Source organism: Phalaenopsis equestris, unplaced genomic scaffold (genome assembly GCF_001263595.1).
Source record: "Phalaenopsis equestris unplaced genomic scaffold, ASM126359v1 Scaffold198945, whole genome shotgun sequence".
NCBI classification, from domain to species: domain Eukaryota; kingdom Viridiplantae; phylum Streptophyta; class Magnoliopsida; order Asparagales; family Orchidaceae; genus Phalaenopsis; species Phalaenopsis equestris.
This window is the reverse complement of record NW_018218841.1, coordinates 119083-135234: the sequence shown is the minus strand read 5'-3', so window position 1 is coordinate 135234 and position 16152 is coordinate 119083. Positions and strand designations below refer to the sequence as shown.

The window sequence follows — 16152 nt, the reverse complement described above, 5'->3', positions numbered from 1 at the left end:
ATATACATAGCTAACACCTAAGCTTCGATTTTTATGAAGATTTCATAAATAACACTCAATTCTTATGTATATACATACCTAACCCATAAACTTCAATTTTTACGAAGATAATCATACATACCACTTAATTCTTATGTTTATACATACCTAACACCTAAACTTCAAATTTCACATACACACCACATACATATCTATGAAGATTTTCATACATACCACTCATTTCTTATATATATATATATATGTAGACACAAACACACATATCTAAAACTTAAACTTGTTAATGCACACCACATTACTTATGCACTTGGATAAGACATATATTACTCAGATTTTCATTGGAGTCTAAAGACCTTCATTTGAGTAGAACTAAAACTGAATACATGGAATGTAATTTTAGTAGTAGTAGTTTGGGTGATCAAAATATTAAAATTTGTGAATTATTTAGATATCTCGGGTCTGTTGTTCAAAGCGATGCTGATATAGATGGGGGATGTTGATAGTAGAATTCAAGGTTGTTGGTTGAAGTGGAGGAATGCTTCGGGCCTTTTGTGTGATAGAAAAGTACCGCTTAGACTGAAAGAAAAATTTTATAAGATGGTGGTGAGACCTGCAATGCTCTATGGCACTAAATGTTGGTCTTTAAAAGAGAAGCATAATACTAAGTTAAAGTGTTGTCGAGATGAGAATGATTAGGTGGATGAATGGCTTTACACTTAGAGACATAATACGAAATGATTATATAGGGTTGGTGTACCTCCAATGACGGACAAAATTAGAGAGAGTCGTCTTAGATGGTTTGGTCACATTAAACATCGACCATCTGATGATCCGATTAGGAGAATATATGTTTTAGATTTGACCTTTATTAAGAAAGGCAAAGCTAGACCTAGGAAGACTTGGACTTATTCTATAAAAACTGATCTTAATTTATTAGAACTAAATGAAAATATGATACTAAATAGGACACAATGGAGAAAAAGGACTCATGTAGCTGACCCCACGCAGTGGGATTAAAGCTTTGTTGTTGTTGTTGTTGTTGTTGTTGTTGTTGTTGTATAGCTCATCAACCCTCTGATACTATTGATCTCCAACATAAATTATCTATGACGTTGTCATCTTGAATTCAAATTGAAATTAGCAATTGGGATTCAATTGATTGTTTTAAATTATTTACCCTTTTAATATTTCTTAGTTATTATCTTATATATATTATTTTGTTATTTATTAAATTGCTATTGGAGTTAGAAGAAAAGATCTAATTTGAACATATGGTACCTAAGTTAAAGTTCTAGGAACAGAGAAGGGTTATGTTTCCTTGAAATATAAATTTTGTGGCAAGAGGATTTCTTCTGGTGTTAAGAGGTTAAAAGAAGACTCAGTCTGCACACATTTAAATATTGGACCTTATGAAAAAATACTAGATAAAGTTAAAAAAGGGTACAGAGATTGTTTAAAAAATTTCACCACCTCATAGGAGGCACGATAAAGAAATATTGAGCAAATGATTAAGAATAGTTCTTTGATTCCAACAAGGTGGGTTCAGTAGAGGAAGTTGTTCTTTCCATGCTAATAAAGGAGCTTTATGGTCAATGGATAGATTTATTATGAATTTGAATGAAAATGAAAAAGATAAATCTCCAGCAAATCCTCCCCTAATATTTACAAAAGAATACAAACATAAAGTGTTTTTAGATATTGCAAAATAATTTCATTAGAATGAAATTTCATTTAATGTGACTAGAAGCCCATGGATGAATATGTTTCTCTATGTTGAAAACTTTGAATCTGAACTAGATCTTCCTATCATGATGTGGTTACGAACTTGGATGTTAGATGATATGGTTAGATCTTGTTGATGTAATAAATAAGACGTGGGTTAAAAGAAAAGTTACAGTAATGTCAGATGATTGTTTAGATATTAGAATAAAAATTATTTTAAATTTTCTTATTTACAACTCTTTTATGATTAAATTTTTCAAATCTGTTGATGTATCAGTCTTTGTAAAATATACACAAATACTATTTAAAATGTTTATTGAGTTTGTTGAGGAAGTTAGAGAGAGCTTTGTTCAAGTTATTGCATATACTGTAAGTTCCTATAAAGTTGCAGGGAGGATGTTAATGAAGAAAAGGAGATGTCTTTACTGGTCTCTATAAGTTTTTCATTATTTTAAAGTAATGCTTTAGAAGATGGGACACTTGCTTCAACATAATTCTGCTTATATAATCTTGAGAATTCACACATAAATAATTTATCTGATTGATAGTTATAAGATTTTCTATTTATTATCCGACCGATAAAGATCTAAAGAGTTACGACAATCTTGCGAGGCTGTTTTCTTAAGTATGAGATAGAATTTCTCAGGCAAAAAATCAGAAGAGAAGTTAATGAGAAAAATATTATGAAAATGATTCTTTTTAGCTGTGTTAATTATACTCTGTCAATTACGGAGACTTCAGTGAAGATATTCAGAATTTGTTGATGGTGAGAAGGATCCAATTATGTTGATGAAGCTATGAATAAAAACAAATGACGAAATAACAAAAGCTTTAGCAGGACAAGAGAGACAAGAAGCAGGCTGATGTGTTTTGGCTTGCTGTGTGTGATATAGCAGAGTGGCAAGGAGATTGTGTGGGGGAATGGGCTGAGGTGTGAATTGGGATGATGAGAGGGGCTTGTGGGAAAAAGCGTGAGAATAGGGAGTAGCGACAAAGAAGGTGAGGGAGAGGGGAGATCTTCAATGACTTTTAGTGGCGAGGGAGAACGGAGATGCGTGAACTAGGTTTTAGTTATTGTGGATGTAGTTGCTGTGATGGTTAAGGGGCAAACCAGAGAGAGTTTGAGTGGTGGAGAGGGAGGGAAACGAGGATGAGGGGAAGTTTGCGCTGGAGGAGAGGATTTTATTGTGCAAAATTGGAGGAGCAAGGGTTGCAACACCTAGCGAGAGAAGCCGGCTGGGGAGAGGAACATAAGTACTTCGTTTTGGGAGAAGATGAGAGGTGTGGTTTTGTTGTAGTGTGGGCGTGAGAGAGAAGAGCGAGGACAAGGGCAATATCCCATTTTGATTTTTCTTTTCTTTTCTTTTTTTTTTATTTCAGGTAGTACAAAAGGGTGAGGAGAAGAGGTTGTATGAACATGGATAGTGGGTACATAAGGAATTCAAGGGATTTTTTGTATTTGGCACAAATTTTAAATTTATAATAAAATCATATGTATATATATGCACCCCCCTCCCCAGCCGCCAGCTTCACTATGTATATATATATATGTATATATATATATATATATTACTTAAAAAATGTTCTCACCTCTATTTTCTTAATTAAATCTAAAAAATTTCATTGTCATCAAGCGTCAATTTGTTTGTCATCAATTAATGTGCGAATAATATTGTATTTTGCATTCGGGCATGGAACCTAGATAATATGCGTGCCCATTTTAGACAATATTTGTATTTTCAAAGTTTCAACTAGTCTGTTTTGCAAACGGATATAATTCGTGCAATTTTGACGGTTGTCGAGACAATTCGACCTGATTGTCACAATGTCACATTTGATCTTTGTTGTCGTTGTTGTATTCGATCAAATCCTTTGCAAGACTTCCTCTAATAATTTTGATGCTCCAAATGCGTTGATGTAATCCTTTTTTTTTTTTCGAACGAGCATTCTTTATGCAATTTAGACATCAATTAAGACAGTTTTGACTCAGATTTGTGTGACTTTGCATATGTGGATCATCATCTTCATCATATTTTATCGAGTTGATCTTGCAAGGTCCTTTTTTGAGTAAATTCGATGCCTTGTACATCTCTGTGGAGTCAATTTTTTGATAGGACAACATTTGGGCAGGTTTGCCAGCACATGGAGCATCTTAACTTTGATGTATTTGATGTTATTTGCTATTTTATTCGTGATCCATCGAGTTGTTTAAAATTTTGATTCTCCCAGTGTGTTAAAGTTCAAAAAAAGTCTGTTTTGCAACTTAATCTATAAGCTTAATTGGTTTCTTTGTGTACGATGCCTTTGTGTCATTATCAAAATATTCCATCACATCGGAATGTGGAGCATGTATAGAGTCTGACAATTGAAAGGCATAGAAGAACAGTGGAGAGGAAAAGATGTCATCATAAATCAAGTTTTATGCTTGTACGAAGAGAGTGATTCACATATTATCAAGGAAAGGATTTGTACATTTAAAATAAAATTTTATTTAACATCGGATTATTTCTTTACATGCTGCAGCTTCTTTTCTTTAATCACAAAATAACTCGGGAAGCAACCACTAAATATGACCCTGATTTTACACGAGGAGCCACTACAAAACAATGCTAAAAAGCTATAAATTTATCTGGAAAATCACCAATTGAAGAAACCACAGGTTGATTACATTGACAGTTTTACTTGGATCAACACAAAATCTACTATGGAACTCGTGCAATGCCACAATTTCGATATTTGAAGTTTCACAATATAAACCAATTCCGGAAGCGAATATTCATAGTCCTGAAACGGATGTAGACTCATTTTTAAAAGAGAAATGACATTAAATATCATTCTCACTTCAAATTTAAAGTTATCTCCTAAACATGTAAATGCAAACTCCGATCAAGTCAACTAGCTTTCAATTCAAAATTTATATTGGGAATTTTCAAATATCAATAGATTGTCATAATACAGATAACTTGTTCAATCTTTGCGATTTGTGCAACTTCCAAGTTCTCCAAACCTTGCAAATCTGTTGGAAGCCTGGGTGAGTAAAACCCAAGTAAGAGAGAAGTCTTGCAATCTTTATGCTTTTTCGAGAAATCCATTAATCATAGGTTCCTCTAAAATAGCAAATTACTTAGACCCCTCATATTCTTATTGCTGTTACAATTAATATACTTATCATTCAAAGTGTATTAGGTTTTACCGTGAACGTTTAGTTGTTGCCATCTAGCCTGCCATTAGACCATGAACTCGTTACTTGTTGGAACTTTTTGTTTTAAAAAATGCATGTGATGATGGTGACATTTGACGACTTAGGAAGCAAGTGTTGGATGAGTTTTGGCCCCTTCAAGCCTAGCTCAATTCTTATGTAAATGTTGACATTTACCAGCATGTAGGCAAACTGGCATTTGAATCTCAATCAGTAATATTAGTCTGCATTTGAACTGCATGAGAAGTTTTGTATCTAAATTCTGGGATGCTACGCACAAGCCCTTATAATGGAAGTCTTTCCGTGTATGCCTACATATACATGTGCAAGTATAATGTGCTTTTTCAGGTTCTCTTGATTGAATGATTATTTTGATAAATTTATTCGCTTACCAATTTTAGTTGCTCTACTAATCTACTTGGTGAATTAAATCGAGTAACTTTGACTCCTGACTACTTTTTCTTTTTTTTGGAGGGAGGATAAATGGGGAAGTCAGAGTTCTTTTTGTTTATCAAGAAGTGTGTTTAAGGGCATTTTAGGGAATCTTCTGAGGACACAATTGGGACAGAGCGAGGCGAGAATGCTCAAGAACATTTTGGGAATTTTTGGGAGAGCGCCCACAAATCTGGGTTTTGTCTGTCGTCCAAGGAGGCTTGTTGATTCTAACAATATTTGGCTGTCTTTATGGTTTGAAGGATAAACTTGTGGTCAAAAACTAACTCATATTTGTGGGGCTTCCGGTGTCTGAAGTCTTACACCTTCCTCTGTGATGATTACAATGCCTGATCCTTGTTTCCAGTTTCTGAAACATTTCCCATAGCTGAAAAAATTAGAAACTTCGTGTTGTGTTCAACTTGTAGATCAAAATCCATCATTCCCTGCCACAATCTAAATGCTTTCAGATTTCTGTCTATGGAGCGCTTGTCTTATTGAATTGAAATTCTTGATGTCCTCCAATTACTTCTATATTCTGTTGTCATTTTGATTCTATATCGTGATATGCTGTTGGATTTTCTTTGCAGTTCATGTCATTAAACCAATTGCGTGATCTATTTTCTGCTTCAAAATCCATTAGAGTTTTCTTTCCTTTTTCTTTCTTGTGCTATCCTTACTGGAAGTCTTGACCTTCCCTTTTTGGTTAATCTTTGGAACCGGTGTTCCTGCAGCAATGAAACCAATGAAGAGGAAGAAGAATAGCACAAGATGCAAGCCATTGCCACCTTCTAAGAGACTACGGCTTGAAGCTCAGAGGGTCCTTAAAGAGCGTGTCCAGGATATTGCTGACAAGAAAGGCATCAAACTTAGATTTTGTAATCTCAAAGAGTGTGAAGGTCACATACAATCACGGGACAGTCCATGTGGAAGTATAAGAATGGAGATTGGGTGGCCACCAGGGGTACCATTTGTTCATCCCCATGACCTTCCCAACAAGTCAAAGATTGGTTTTCTTGAAGCTTATGAGCCTGGATGGACTGCAGCTCAGCAAGATATAGAGTTAAGTATTGTCAAACAAAGAAAAGCCATTTTGATTTTTATTTATCTCAAGGCTCAGCTGCTTTTACTTATATTTCATTAGGCATGGTAGTATCGCGGAATGATCATCTTGAAACCTATATAACCTTTGGTTATTATGGATGTTCATTTAGACGTCGAACAATCGTCTGTCATTCTACCCTTTTTCTTTTTGATCTTTCTTCTTGATATCTATATGCAACATTAGCGTATAAATTGTGCTACAACAATTTTATTGGAATGGAAAACTTAATCAAATTCTTGAAACATGATTATTCGACAAATAAAGGTTCATATCAAAATTGAAACAATTAGGTCACACATTTTGCTGTGTTTTCTTTATCAGACAACACAGGTGGAAATATCCTACCTTCCAAATGGGATGCTTATGATAGTTTATCCCGGCTTAGTTGGAAGTACTTGATTGAAAATTGTGTGATAAAACTTTAGTTAGTCAAATTAATTTTAGATATATTTCTTTGTATGATTTTATTCTCATTACTGAGACTATTTTCTTCCAATTTTTCCCTCTTCAACATAACGGAGACTATTTTCCCTCTTCAACATGGTATCAAAAAGTGGTTAATACGGCCATGGCTCCTGTGTCATCCCCAAGCCCTCAACTCTTTCTCATCATGAATCTTGTGCTTTCTTCATATTTTCTCATACACGCTTTCACTCCCTTGTTTGCTTTCTTGATCGACTCTATTAAGGTTCATTATCATGTTCTCATTGATTAGTGACTTGCTTGCTTCCACCTGAGCTCGTGCATTGTTGCCTTGCTTGTGCATGAGTGTGCTATGTCTGCTTTGCTCCCTCTCACTTATTTATTCGCTCTTTCATGCCTTTTTGCTCGTTTGCGCTGAAGCCTTTTCACCTTCTATCATTGCCACAAAACTTATTACTGCCCTAGTTGATGCAAGCAAATGTCTTCACAACACGTATTTTCTATATGCATTTCTCTAATTTGATTTATCCTTTCATTGTCTTTATTATTTTTATGTTCTAATTTTCACTTAAATTCTTTGTTCATCTCATATCACGATGTCATGATATTTCCATCTATTCTTAAGACAAAACTCTCCTTCACTATCGATACTACTATGAAATTTAAATTTACCAACTATCTTTTGTGGTTGAGGGATTTATGGTCCTTTAGTGGGTGTCATTGCAAACCTCAGTATCTTGATGTGTCTCCTTTGAGTCGCGACGACTCCAAATATTTTAAATGACAAGTATTTGATTATTTTATCCTTACATGGTTATTTGATAGTTTTTAACCTCTTCTTGCGCCGATTGCCATATTTCATGAAAATTGGTTCTTGAATCTCTTTCCTTAAATTTTAAGCAGAGTATAATCTCAACTTGAGCTTATTATTTTGTATTTGTTTGGGTCAATTGCTTGATCTAAAATTTTGTTTGAAATCTGACAGTGACAAATAAGTTAGTTGTGATTGAGATGTCACAATTGATTGTAACATATATATATATATATATATGTATGTATGTCTTTTAGTTGTTTAATCCATTTAGTGCAATATACAAGCATTGAATTTAACTTGGAGATGGAAAAATCTAAATCTTTTATGTATGTATGTCTTTTAGTTGTTTAATCCATTTAATGTATGTATGTCTTTTATGTTGTGTTTGATAAGTTAGTTTTTCTAGCTTTTTGGGCGAATAGTAGAGGACATTTTTTGGTCTGTTTATAGCTATTTTATTTGTTCTGCTTGATCAAATTAACATGTCAATCAATTATAGTTATCTTGGTGAAAGTTAAAATCTAAATCTATCTATCAAATTAACATGGTCAACCAATTATAGTTATCTTGGTGAAAGTTAAAACCTAAATCTCCCTCTGTTGATAAACTTCTCTTAGTTAATAACAACCCTTAGGAATTTTTTTATCTAGTAGTATTTCCTAATTAAAATTTTTTAAAAATTCATATATAATTTTTATTTCATTTATTTTCATTGCTTAGTATACACTATTTTCTTTTGAGAAAACAACTTTTCATGATTTTATCCTTTCTACGATTACTTACTCTTATGCGTTCCAATTTTTACACACCAACTAATGACATGTCATATCCATCAATTGGATAAATTATGAAATTAATAATGTGTTTTTCTTTTGCTCTCTTTACTTGAATTCGGTTATACATCTTTCCAAATATTATTATCCTTCTTTATGACATCACTTATTATTAATGGTATTGTCATTTGGGTCTTTCTTCGCCTTAAAAATTTTGGGAGTACATCATACCTCTTCTCTAAGTTTTGATGTAATACTTGTGAACTTTGTAGGCATCATTGGATGTCTTTTCCTTTCTCTATATGAAGTCCTAAAAGTATCCTTTTAGAGTTAGTTTGATGTTTTTGGGTCTTTCTTTATCCATATGAGTTTTAAATAGTTTCTTTTTTTTAATGATCATTGTAGCATTACTTGGGTTTATTTATTAAAAGTGTTACTTTAAGGTTTTATCTATGTTTCACATTTGTATTATGAATTTAAAGTTCAATTTGATATTACGATCAAGACTTTTCATACTTCGCATACCTTAAAATTTATGCAGTTTAATTCTTTGTTATTAATTTTATTTTTGCATTTATAATAGAATCATTCACTGGACCTCATCTTATACACTTAATGGAAAGCAGTTGTTGAACTTTATCATCATTTATTCAATGTAGCTTAAAATTTGAATTTTCATTTGAATATTCTACGGTAATTATGGGATAATGTTTAGTTGATTATTGGCATTGCATTAATCTTCTTCCTTCAATTGCTCTTGATAATATCTTCCCCTCCATGTATTGTATCTTGCGTTGTTCTTATTTCATCTTACTCTTAAATTTTTTTAATGTCTCTATATGTTCATTCTGTCAGGTCCCAGGCTCCGAATGCGAAAGTGAAGTGTTGCTTTAGGTAATCAATAACCAACATAGGATTTTATCAAAAATTCATAACATGTATCTTTTAAATTATTGTGTAAATACTAGGGCGTCCTCTAAAAGTGACATTTTGTTTGATCCGAGTACAATGAAAAGTGCACAAGTGCCGGTACACGGATGTTAGGGTATAATATTAGTAAGTAATGGTTCCCATATTTTGGGCGGATGCAGACAATTAAGTTAATCCATGAAAATAATATTATTAGAATAAAAACTTGGAATATAGATTTGCTCACTGATAAATTAATATAATTAGTTGATATTATGTTTTGTAGGAGCATAAATATATTATGCATTCAAGAAACTAAATAGATTGAAAAAAAACCAAGAAGGTTGATAGCTTAGAGTTTAAACTTTGCTATTCTGGTAGTAGCTGTACCAGAAATAGTGTAGGCGCTATTATAAATGAGAATTTAAAAGATAATGTTATAAAAATTAATAGAATTTGAGATACAATTATAACCTTAAATATTACTATTGATACTAATATTTTTAATGTTCTAAGTGCATATGCCCTTCAAGTTGGTTTATGTATATGTTCTAAAACAAAATTTTGGAATGACCTTAGAGGAGAGTTAAATCGACATGTTGGTGGAGTGATTGAAGCTTTTAGAAATATAAATAGTGGTTATGGTTTTGGAATGACTAATGGAGAAGGTATAACTATATTAGATTTTGCTTCAGCTTAAGATTTTGTTATTGCTAATAATTTATTTAAGAAAAGAGGTGAACATATTATCATTTGTAAGAATAGATTTAATAAAACACATTAATTATTTTTGTATGAGAAAAATAGATATACGAGATTGTAAAGTTTGTGAGCTCATTCCATATAAAAATTTAAGTACTCAACATAGAGTATTGATTTTGAATTTTAAGATGAAGGATTGTAAGATGAAAAATACAATAAATATTTTTTTTTGTAGAATTAAATGGGGGCACTTAGAGACAAATAAAATTATTTTTATCAGTAAATTTCAATATCTTAAGATTTGGGATGCTCATGTAGAAACTAATGTTTTGTAAGATAAAGTAAAAAACACTATTAAGTTGCAAAAGATTTTTTCAGAGAATCAAAAGAAAAAAAAATTGTATGAATGAAAATAGTTGGTGGTTGAATAATAGTGTGTAAGGAAAAATAAAATATAAAAAGATTTGTTATAAAATCTGTCTTTAATGTAAACGTTTAAAGAATTGGAAAAATATAAAGTAACCCGTAGGGAGTTTAAAAAAATATATTATGATGCTAAAAATTGTGCTTTCAATGATCTTTATATTGAATTAGATACTAAAAAGGGTTAAAAATAAATGTATAACTTAGTGAAACAAAGAGAGATGAAAAATAAATATTTAGTTCAATTAAAGTGTATTAAGAATTATAATCAAAATGTATTTTCTTAGATAAGAATATTCAACATAGATAGATGAAATATTTTGATAAACTTTTAATGAAGATTCTAAAATTACGTAGTGACTTAATATGGCTAATAATAATAAATCTTTTTATTTTTATCATCACATTAGTAAACTAAAAATTGAGGAGGCTTTAAAGAAAATGAAGATGGAAAATCAATAAAACCTGATAGTATTTCAAAAGAAATGTGGACATATTTAGGACATTTGAGAATTTCATGGCTTAATATTATTTTAAAAACTAAAACGATGTCTGAGGAGTGGTGTAAGAGTATTTTGGTTCTAATTTTTAATAATAAAGGGGATGCACAAGAGTGTGTAAATTATTAAGTAAAAGTTAATGTGTCATACATTAAAATTATGAGGGAGTAATAGGTTAAGACATTTCTTAAAAGCACTATGGATTTATGCCCAATAAGTTTACTATGAAAGCTGATTTTTGTTAATTTAAAAAAAATCTTATGATAAAGTATCAAGAAAAATATTTTGGAGAATTCTAGAAAAGAAAGGTGTTAATATGACTTATATTAAAGTCATTAAAGAATTGTATGCTGGAGTTGTTACTTGTGTTCGAATAGGAGGATTAACCTAGTGTTTTCCAATTTAAGTTGGCATCAAGGTTCAACTTTAAGCTCATAAAATTTTGTTTTATTTATGGATGTTTTTACTGGACATTTACAAGAAGATGAACCTTGGTTTATGCTTGCCGCTGATGATATCCTTTTTGTGGGTAAGAATAGAGAAAGTTTAGGAAAAAATGAATTATGGAGGTTAACTTTAGAGTCTGAAGGCTTTGTTTGAGTAGATCTAATACTGAATACATGGAATGTAATTTTAGTAGTGGTAGATCTAGTGGCGGGGATGTAACTATGGGTGATCAAGTCATTAAAAGGAGTAAAAGCTTTAGATGTCTCGGTCTATTATTCAAAGTGATGCTTATATAGATGGGATTAGAATTCAAGGTGGATGACTGAAGTAGAGGAATGCATTGAGCCTATTATGTGATAAAATTATCGCTTAGACTTGAAGGAAAATTTTATAAGATGGTGGTGAGACTTGTAATGTTTTATGACGCGAAATGTTGGCCTATAAAAGAGAAGCATAATATAAAGTTAAGCGTTGCGGAGATGGGAATGCATGGGTGGATGAGTAGCTTTGCACTTGGAGGAAAAATGTGAAATAAATATATCTGTAATAGGGCTGCTATAGTTCCAGTGACAAATAAGGTTAGAGAGAGTAATCTTAAGATGTTTTGGTTACATTAAATGTTGTCCACCTGATGACCCAGTTAGTAGAGTAGATGTTTTAGGTTTTTCGCTTAAAAATTAGGTTAAAACCCAAATATTTTTCGATTCTCAAGTTTGCTTGTAAGAAAGATGTCATTTGTCTGATAGAAAGTATGGAATTGATTTTTTCTTAAGAATTTCTCCTATTAGGATGCAAACTGTTGACACATGAAATAGATAAAGATGGGATGTTTCAAGATCTGTCTTGTTATCAACAATTGGTTAGAAAATATTACCTTATTTTCATTAAGATATTTCTTTGTTTTTGGAATTATGAGCCATTGCATGCAAACTCCTAAATAAATAATAAGGTGAAACACTGATTGAAACAAAGTTATATAGATAAAAGTGAGATTTTGGGTTGTAAATGAACTGATGCACCTGATGAACAATTTAAGTTTTGCTTGATTAATACTCAGATCAAATTTGTTCAAATTAGTAAATAAATAAATTGGAAGTTTTTTAAGAATTCAATGGTTAAATGGACCAATCTTAAATGTGATTTAACTTATTTATTTATGTTCATGAACAAATTCATTTGTTGTTTAGCAAATAATTTATTAAATATTTAATATTAAGCTCGATAATAACTCATCTCATATATGATATATTATTTAAATAAAATGTAGTTAACTATTTTTTTAACTATCTAGTTAATAGTAATATATTATAATTTAATATAAATAATATTTTAAGAATTATTATTAATAATGTATTTTTTATTGATATTTATTTATTAATTAACCTAATTTATTATAACCATAATCCATTATATTCAATTTATCATACTTTTTAATATTAATTAACTATCATTATACAAATATATAATTTCTATTTATTAATTAAAAAATCGACATTATAAATATGATAGCATATGTTTTTAATCTCTTTGCTTTTCTACTAGTCCTGATTTGCTTAGCACTCGAAGACCTTAACCCATATTTTTCCCTTCTAGAGTTTCGCCTCCTTCACCCTTTGTTTTCTCCTTTCCACAAACCTTGGTTCGCTTACATAAAATGTTTTTTATTCAAATAAAATCTTGTTGTTTTAGCTTTTTAAAATTTTTAAATTAATTCATTTTGCTATTAGTAAATATGCATATTAATTTAATGTAATTCCTCATTTATTTTAGTGAACTTAACTTTTTGGTACTTGTTTATGCTATTTGATCATCAATAAAATTTGTTGTAACTTATATATTGTTTTTATTTGATTGGTATAAAACATTTAGACATTGATTCATAATATATTCAATTATCTATTTGTTTAAATTTATAAAATTATTTATTAAAATATTTATATAAAAATTCAAGTATTCGTTCAAATCATTAGTTTATGTATTAATTAATTGACGCACCTGCTCAATTACTATGAAAAAGCCAAATATGAAATTAGACTATTATCAAGTATGGACCTACTTGTAAAAGCTCACTTCAAGCTCGAGTCAAATATGAAATTAAAATATGATCTAGTCAAGTCCCAACCATGAGATATTTGGCTCAACTCGATTCGATTATGGCCCTTAGGAGTTCCTTGAAGTTTTCTCGTGTTATTCTCATCTAGTCATACTATTATTATTTTAGATATATCATTTGTTGTTGGGTTGTAGAAACATTGTGAAGTTGTTCTTGGCATCCTGAAATTAACTTATTTGGAAAATGACTAATATATATGAAGAATTGTCATCTTAATGCGAAAGCTTTTTCTGATGGTGACTATGTGTGGACTATTAATGTAGGCGTTTTATATTTGGATTTTGTATCTTTATGAAGGTAATTTGGTTACATGAAAAAACAATAAATAAACTGTGGAGGCAAGATCTAAAGTTGAGGCATAGTACAAACTCTATCTCAATTTATATGTGAAAGACGCTCCTTGAAAAATTAAACATTCTATTTCTCAACTTGTCAATTTACATTGTCACAATTATGTTGTCATCTATATTGCTAGTTATCATATATTTCATGAAAAAATATATATTGGGTTTGTTGCTATTTTGTTCAAAAAGAAGATAGATATACATTGTGATCCTAGTTCAACACTACTAAATGCTTTTACCAAGGCTATGCGTTAACTTCAAATTTTTCAAGCTATGTAATAAATTAAGAGCTAATTGATATATATGCTCTACTTTGAGGGTGAGCATTGGAAAGAACAAGATTGAAAGTAGTATCATAGGAAAGCTTTAATTAGTCAATTGACCATAGATATATACTTATGTATGATTTTATCCTCATAATTGTGGATTTATCCTATTTTTTAATGAAACATAGCCAACTTTTTCTATTTCCTCCCTAGATATTTTTTTTAATGGAGTGCAAGTAGACTTGTCTGATCTGCTATATATGTAATCATTTGTTTGCTTCAATATTTTTTTTTGGCGATCACCACTTACATAAGATTTCAATAATACTTACATTACTAGTTTGCTTCACCATCTCACGCAACCACTGGTCTTCGATAAAACAATTAATTTTGTGCAAAGTTGTCTATTTTGCTGCCAACCAACTGAAATTGTTTTGTGCGGTTTTATTGTGTCTTGCAGGAATCAATCTCCATAGCCACCAACATTAAGTCATCCTCTTTCAGCTTGCGACGTCACATAGCATCTCAGCTGTTTGATCCTCATAATCCTGTATTCAAGCTCCAAATCTGTTAAAAAATATTAGGAAAGGTGCGGTTTTTCATTTTCTTTCAAAAGGTGTTGCTTTCTCCCTAGAAAGCCATTCCATTACATCAGTTTTTTTTACAATTGGTGCAACTTATTCCTGTGTAAATATCTCATCAAGCAAAAGCGGTCTACTTGCAATTTATTATTATTATTATTATTATTTTATCAAATTCCTGGTTGTTTATTAATCGTTGACATGGATTTTGTGTTCTGGAGCAGAATTTTGTTTCTTTTGGTTGATAGAAATAAAGAGCTGAATCCCATGTTTTGCATGTCTTTCATGCCCAAGTGACACCATGGGAGGCTGGCTACTTGAGCTTGAAAAATGCAAGTTTTTTGAATAAATATTTGTGACAAATTGATGGTGTTAGAGTATGCTCATCTCTCATGTTTTCAGATTTTGTATTCCAAACTCTGGTAAAAAGAGGACGCCTGCATGGTTAATTTGGACTGTTGATTTCAGATAATAATTTATATGTTTAATAATTTTTTGTATCTTGTGCTTTTTGATTAAACTTTTCTAAGATAAAAGTGGTCTAATAAAAGAAATTCTAACTTTCATCACATCTTATACAAAGTCAATTTTACTTGGCATTTAGGCAAGTCAGGGCAATTGTTAATCATGGTTAAAGAACTTTATTTGATCCGTGTAATCATGTTATATTGATAAATGATTTAATATTCATGCTTTCCTGAGCTGAATTTTTTTTTAATACCTGAGCTGATTTAGCAATTAGGATCTTCAATTAAGTGTTGCCTTTCAGTTATGACATTTGAGATTTAGCTAAAACCGCCATAGTTCGCCAGGATTTCAGGTTTGTAATCTATAGTCACTATCATAACTACACTTCTTGAGTACATTGATTCGTAAAGGTTCACTTATAGTTCGTCAAACTTTGACATATTTACCAAAAAATTCTCTTCTATTTATTATATATCTAGGACTTAAATATTCGTAATTATGAAATGCTCAAAAATGTAATATTAAATAAAACAAAGAATATTATTACAAAGGGAAATTCACATTACTATAGCAAGGAGCATTTTCGTTCCGGAAATCAGAGCTAGTAGAACTTCATGGAAGATACAGCTTGCGCAACATAAATGTTGTGAAAATAAATTAACATTACATGGATATTAATTTTATAAATACAACATAATGCATTTTTAAGAATTTGAATCTGTAACATTGAGTCCATAGTTCAAAAAGAAGACTGTACATCCCTGTGGAGAGTTACTCTCAAAAGATTTTTTAATAAAATTGTTTTTTTATCCTTATTGTACTTCAACGAAACGAAACAACACTGCTTTACGTACTTCAATGGGAAATTTACATATGTTCCACGCAATTCTTATGGTTTTACACACACACACACACACACACACACACACACATA

General features: G+C 31.0%; 1 protein-coding gene across 2 annotated transcripts; it reads left to right on the top strand.

Annotated features, from left to right (window-relative positions):
• Positions 1–5921: 5921 nt before the first annotated feature.
• Positions 5922–15059, top strand: LOC110035666. 2 transcript variants are annotated; one of them, XM_020739935.1, is made up of 3 exons: positions 5922–6412; positions 9321–9359; positions 14630–14730. In XM_020739935.1, the coding sequence occupies exons 1-3, from the start codon at positions 6087–6089 to the stop codon at positions 14643–14645; spliced, it is 381 nt and encodes a 126-aa protein (XP_020595594.1). In that variant the 5' UTR covers positions 5922–6086; the 3' UTR covers positions 14646–14730. The 2 variants fall into 2 exon arrangements, with proteins under 2 accessions (XP_020595594.1, XP_020595593.1); XM_020739934.1 differs by lacking the exon at positions 9321–9359 and having other exon boundaries at positions 5932–6413; positions 14630–15059.
• Positions 15060–16152: the final 1093 nt, after the last annotated feature.

Excerpts from the sequence above, each read along its gene's own strand:
- LOC110035666 (XM_020739934.1), top strand. The coding sequence starts at position 6,087 with ATGAAACCAATGAAGAGGAAGAAGAATAGCACAAGATGCAAGCCATTG. Across the intron at positions 6,414-14,629 it reads CAGCTCAGCAAGATATAGAG|GAATCAATCTCCATAGCCAC; the intron begins TTAAGTATTGTC and ends TGTGTCTTGCAG.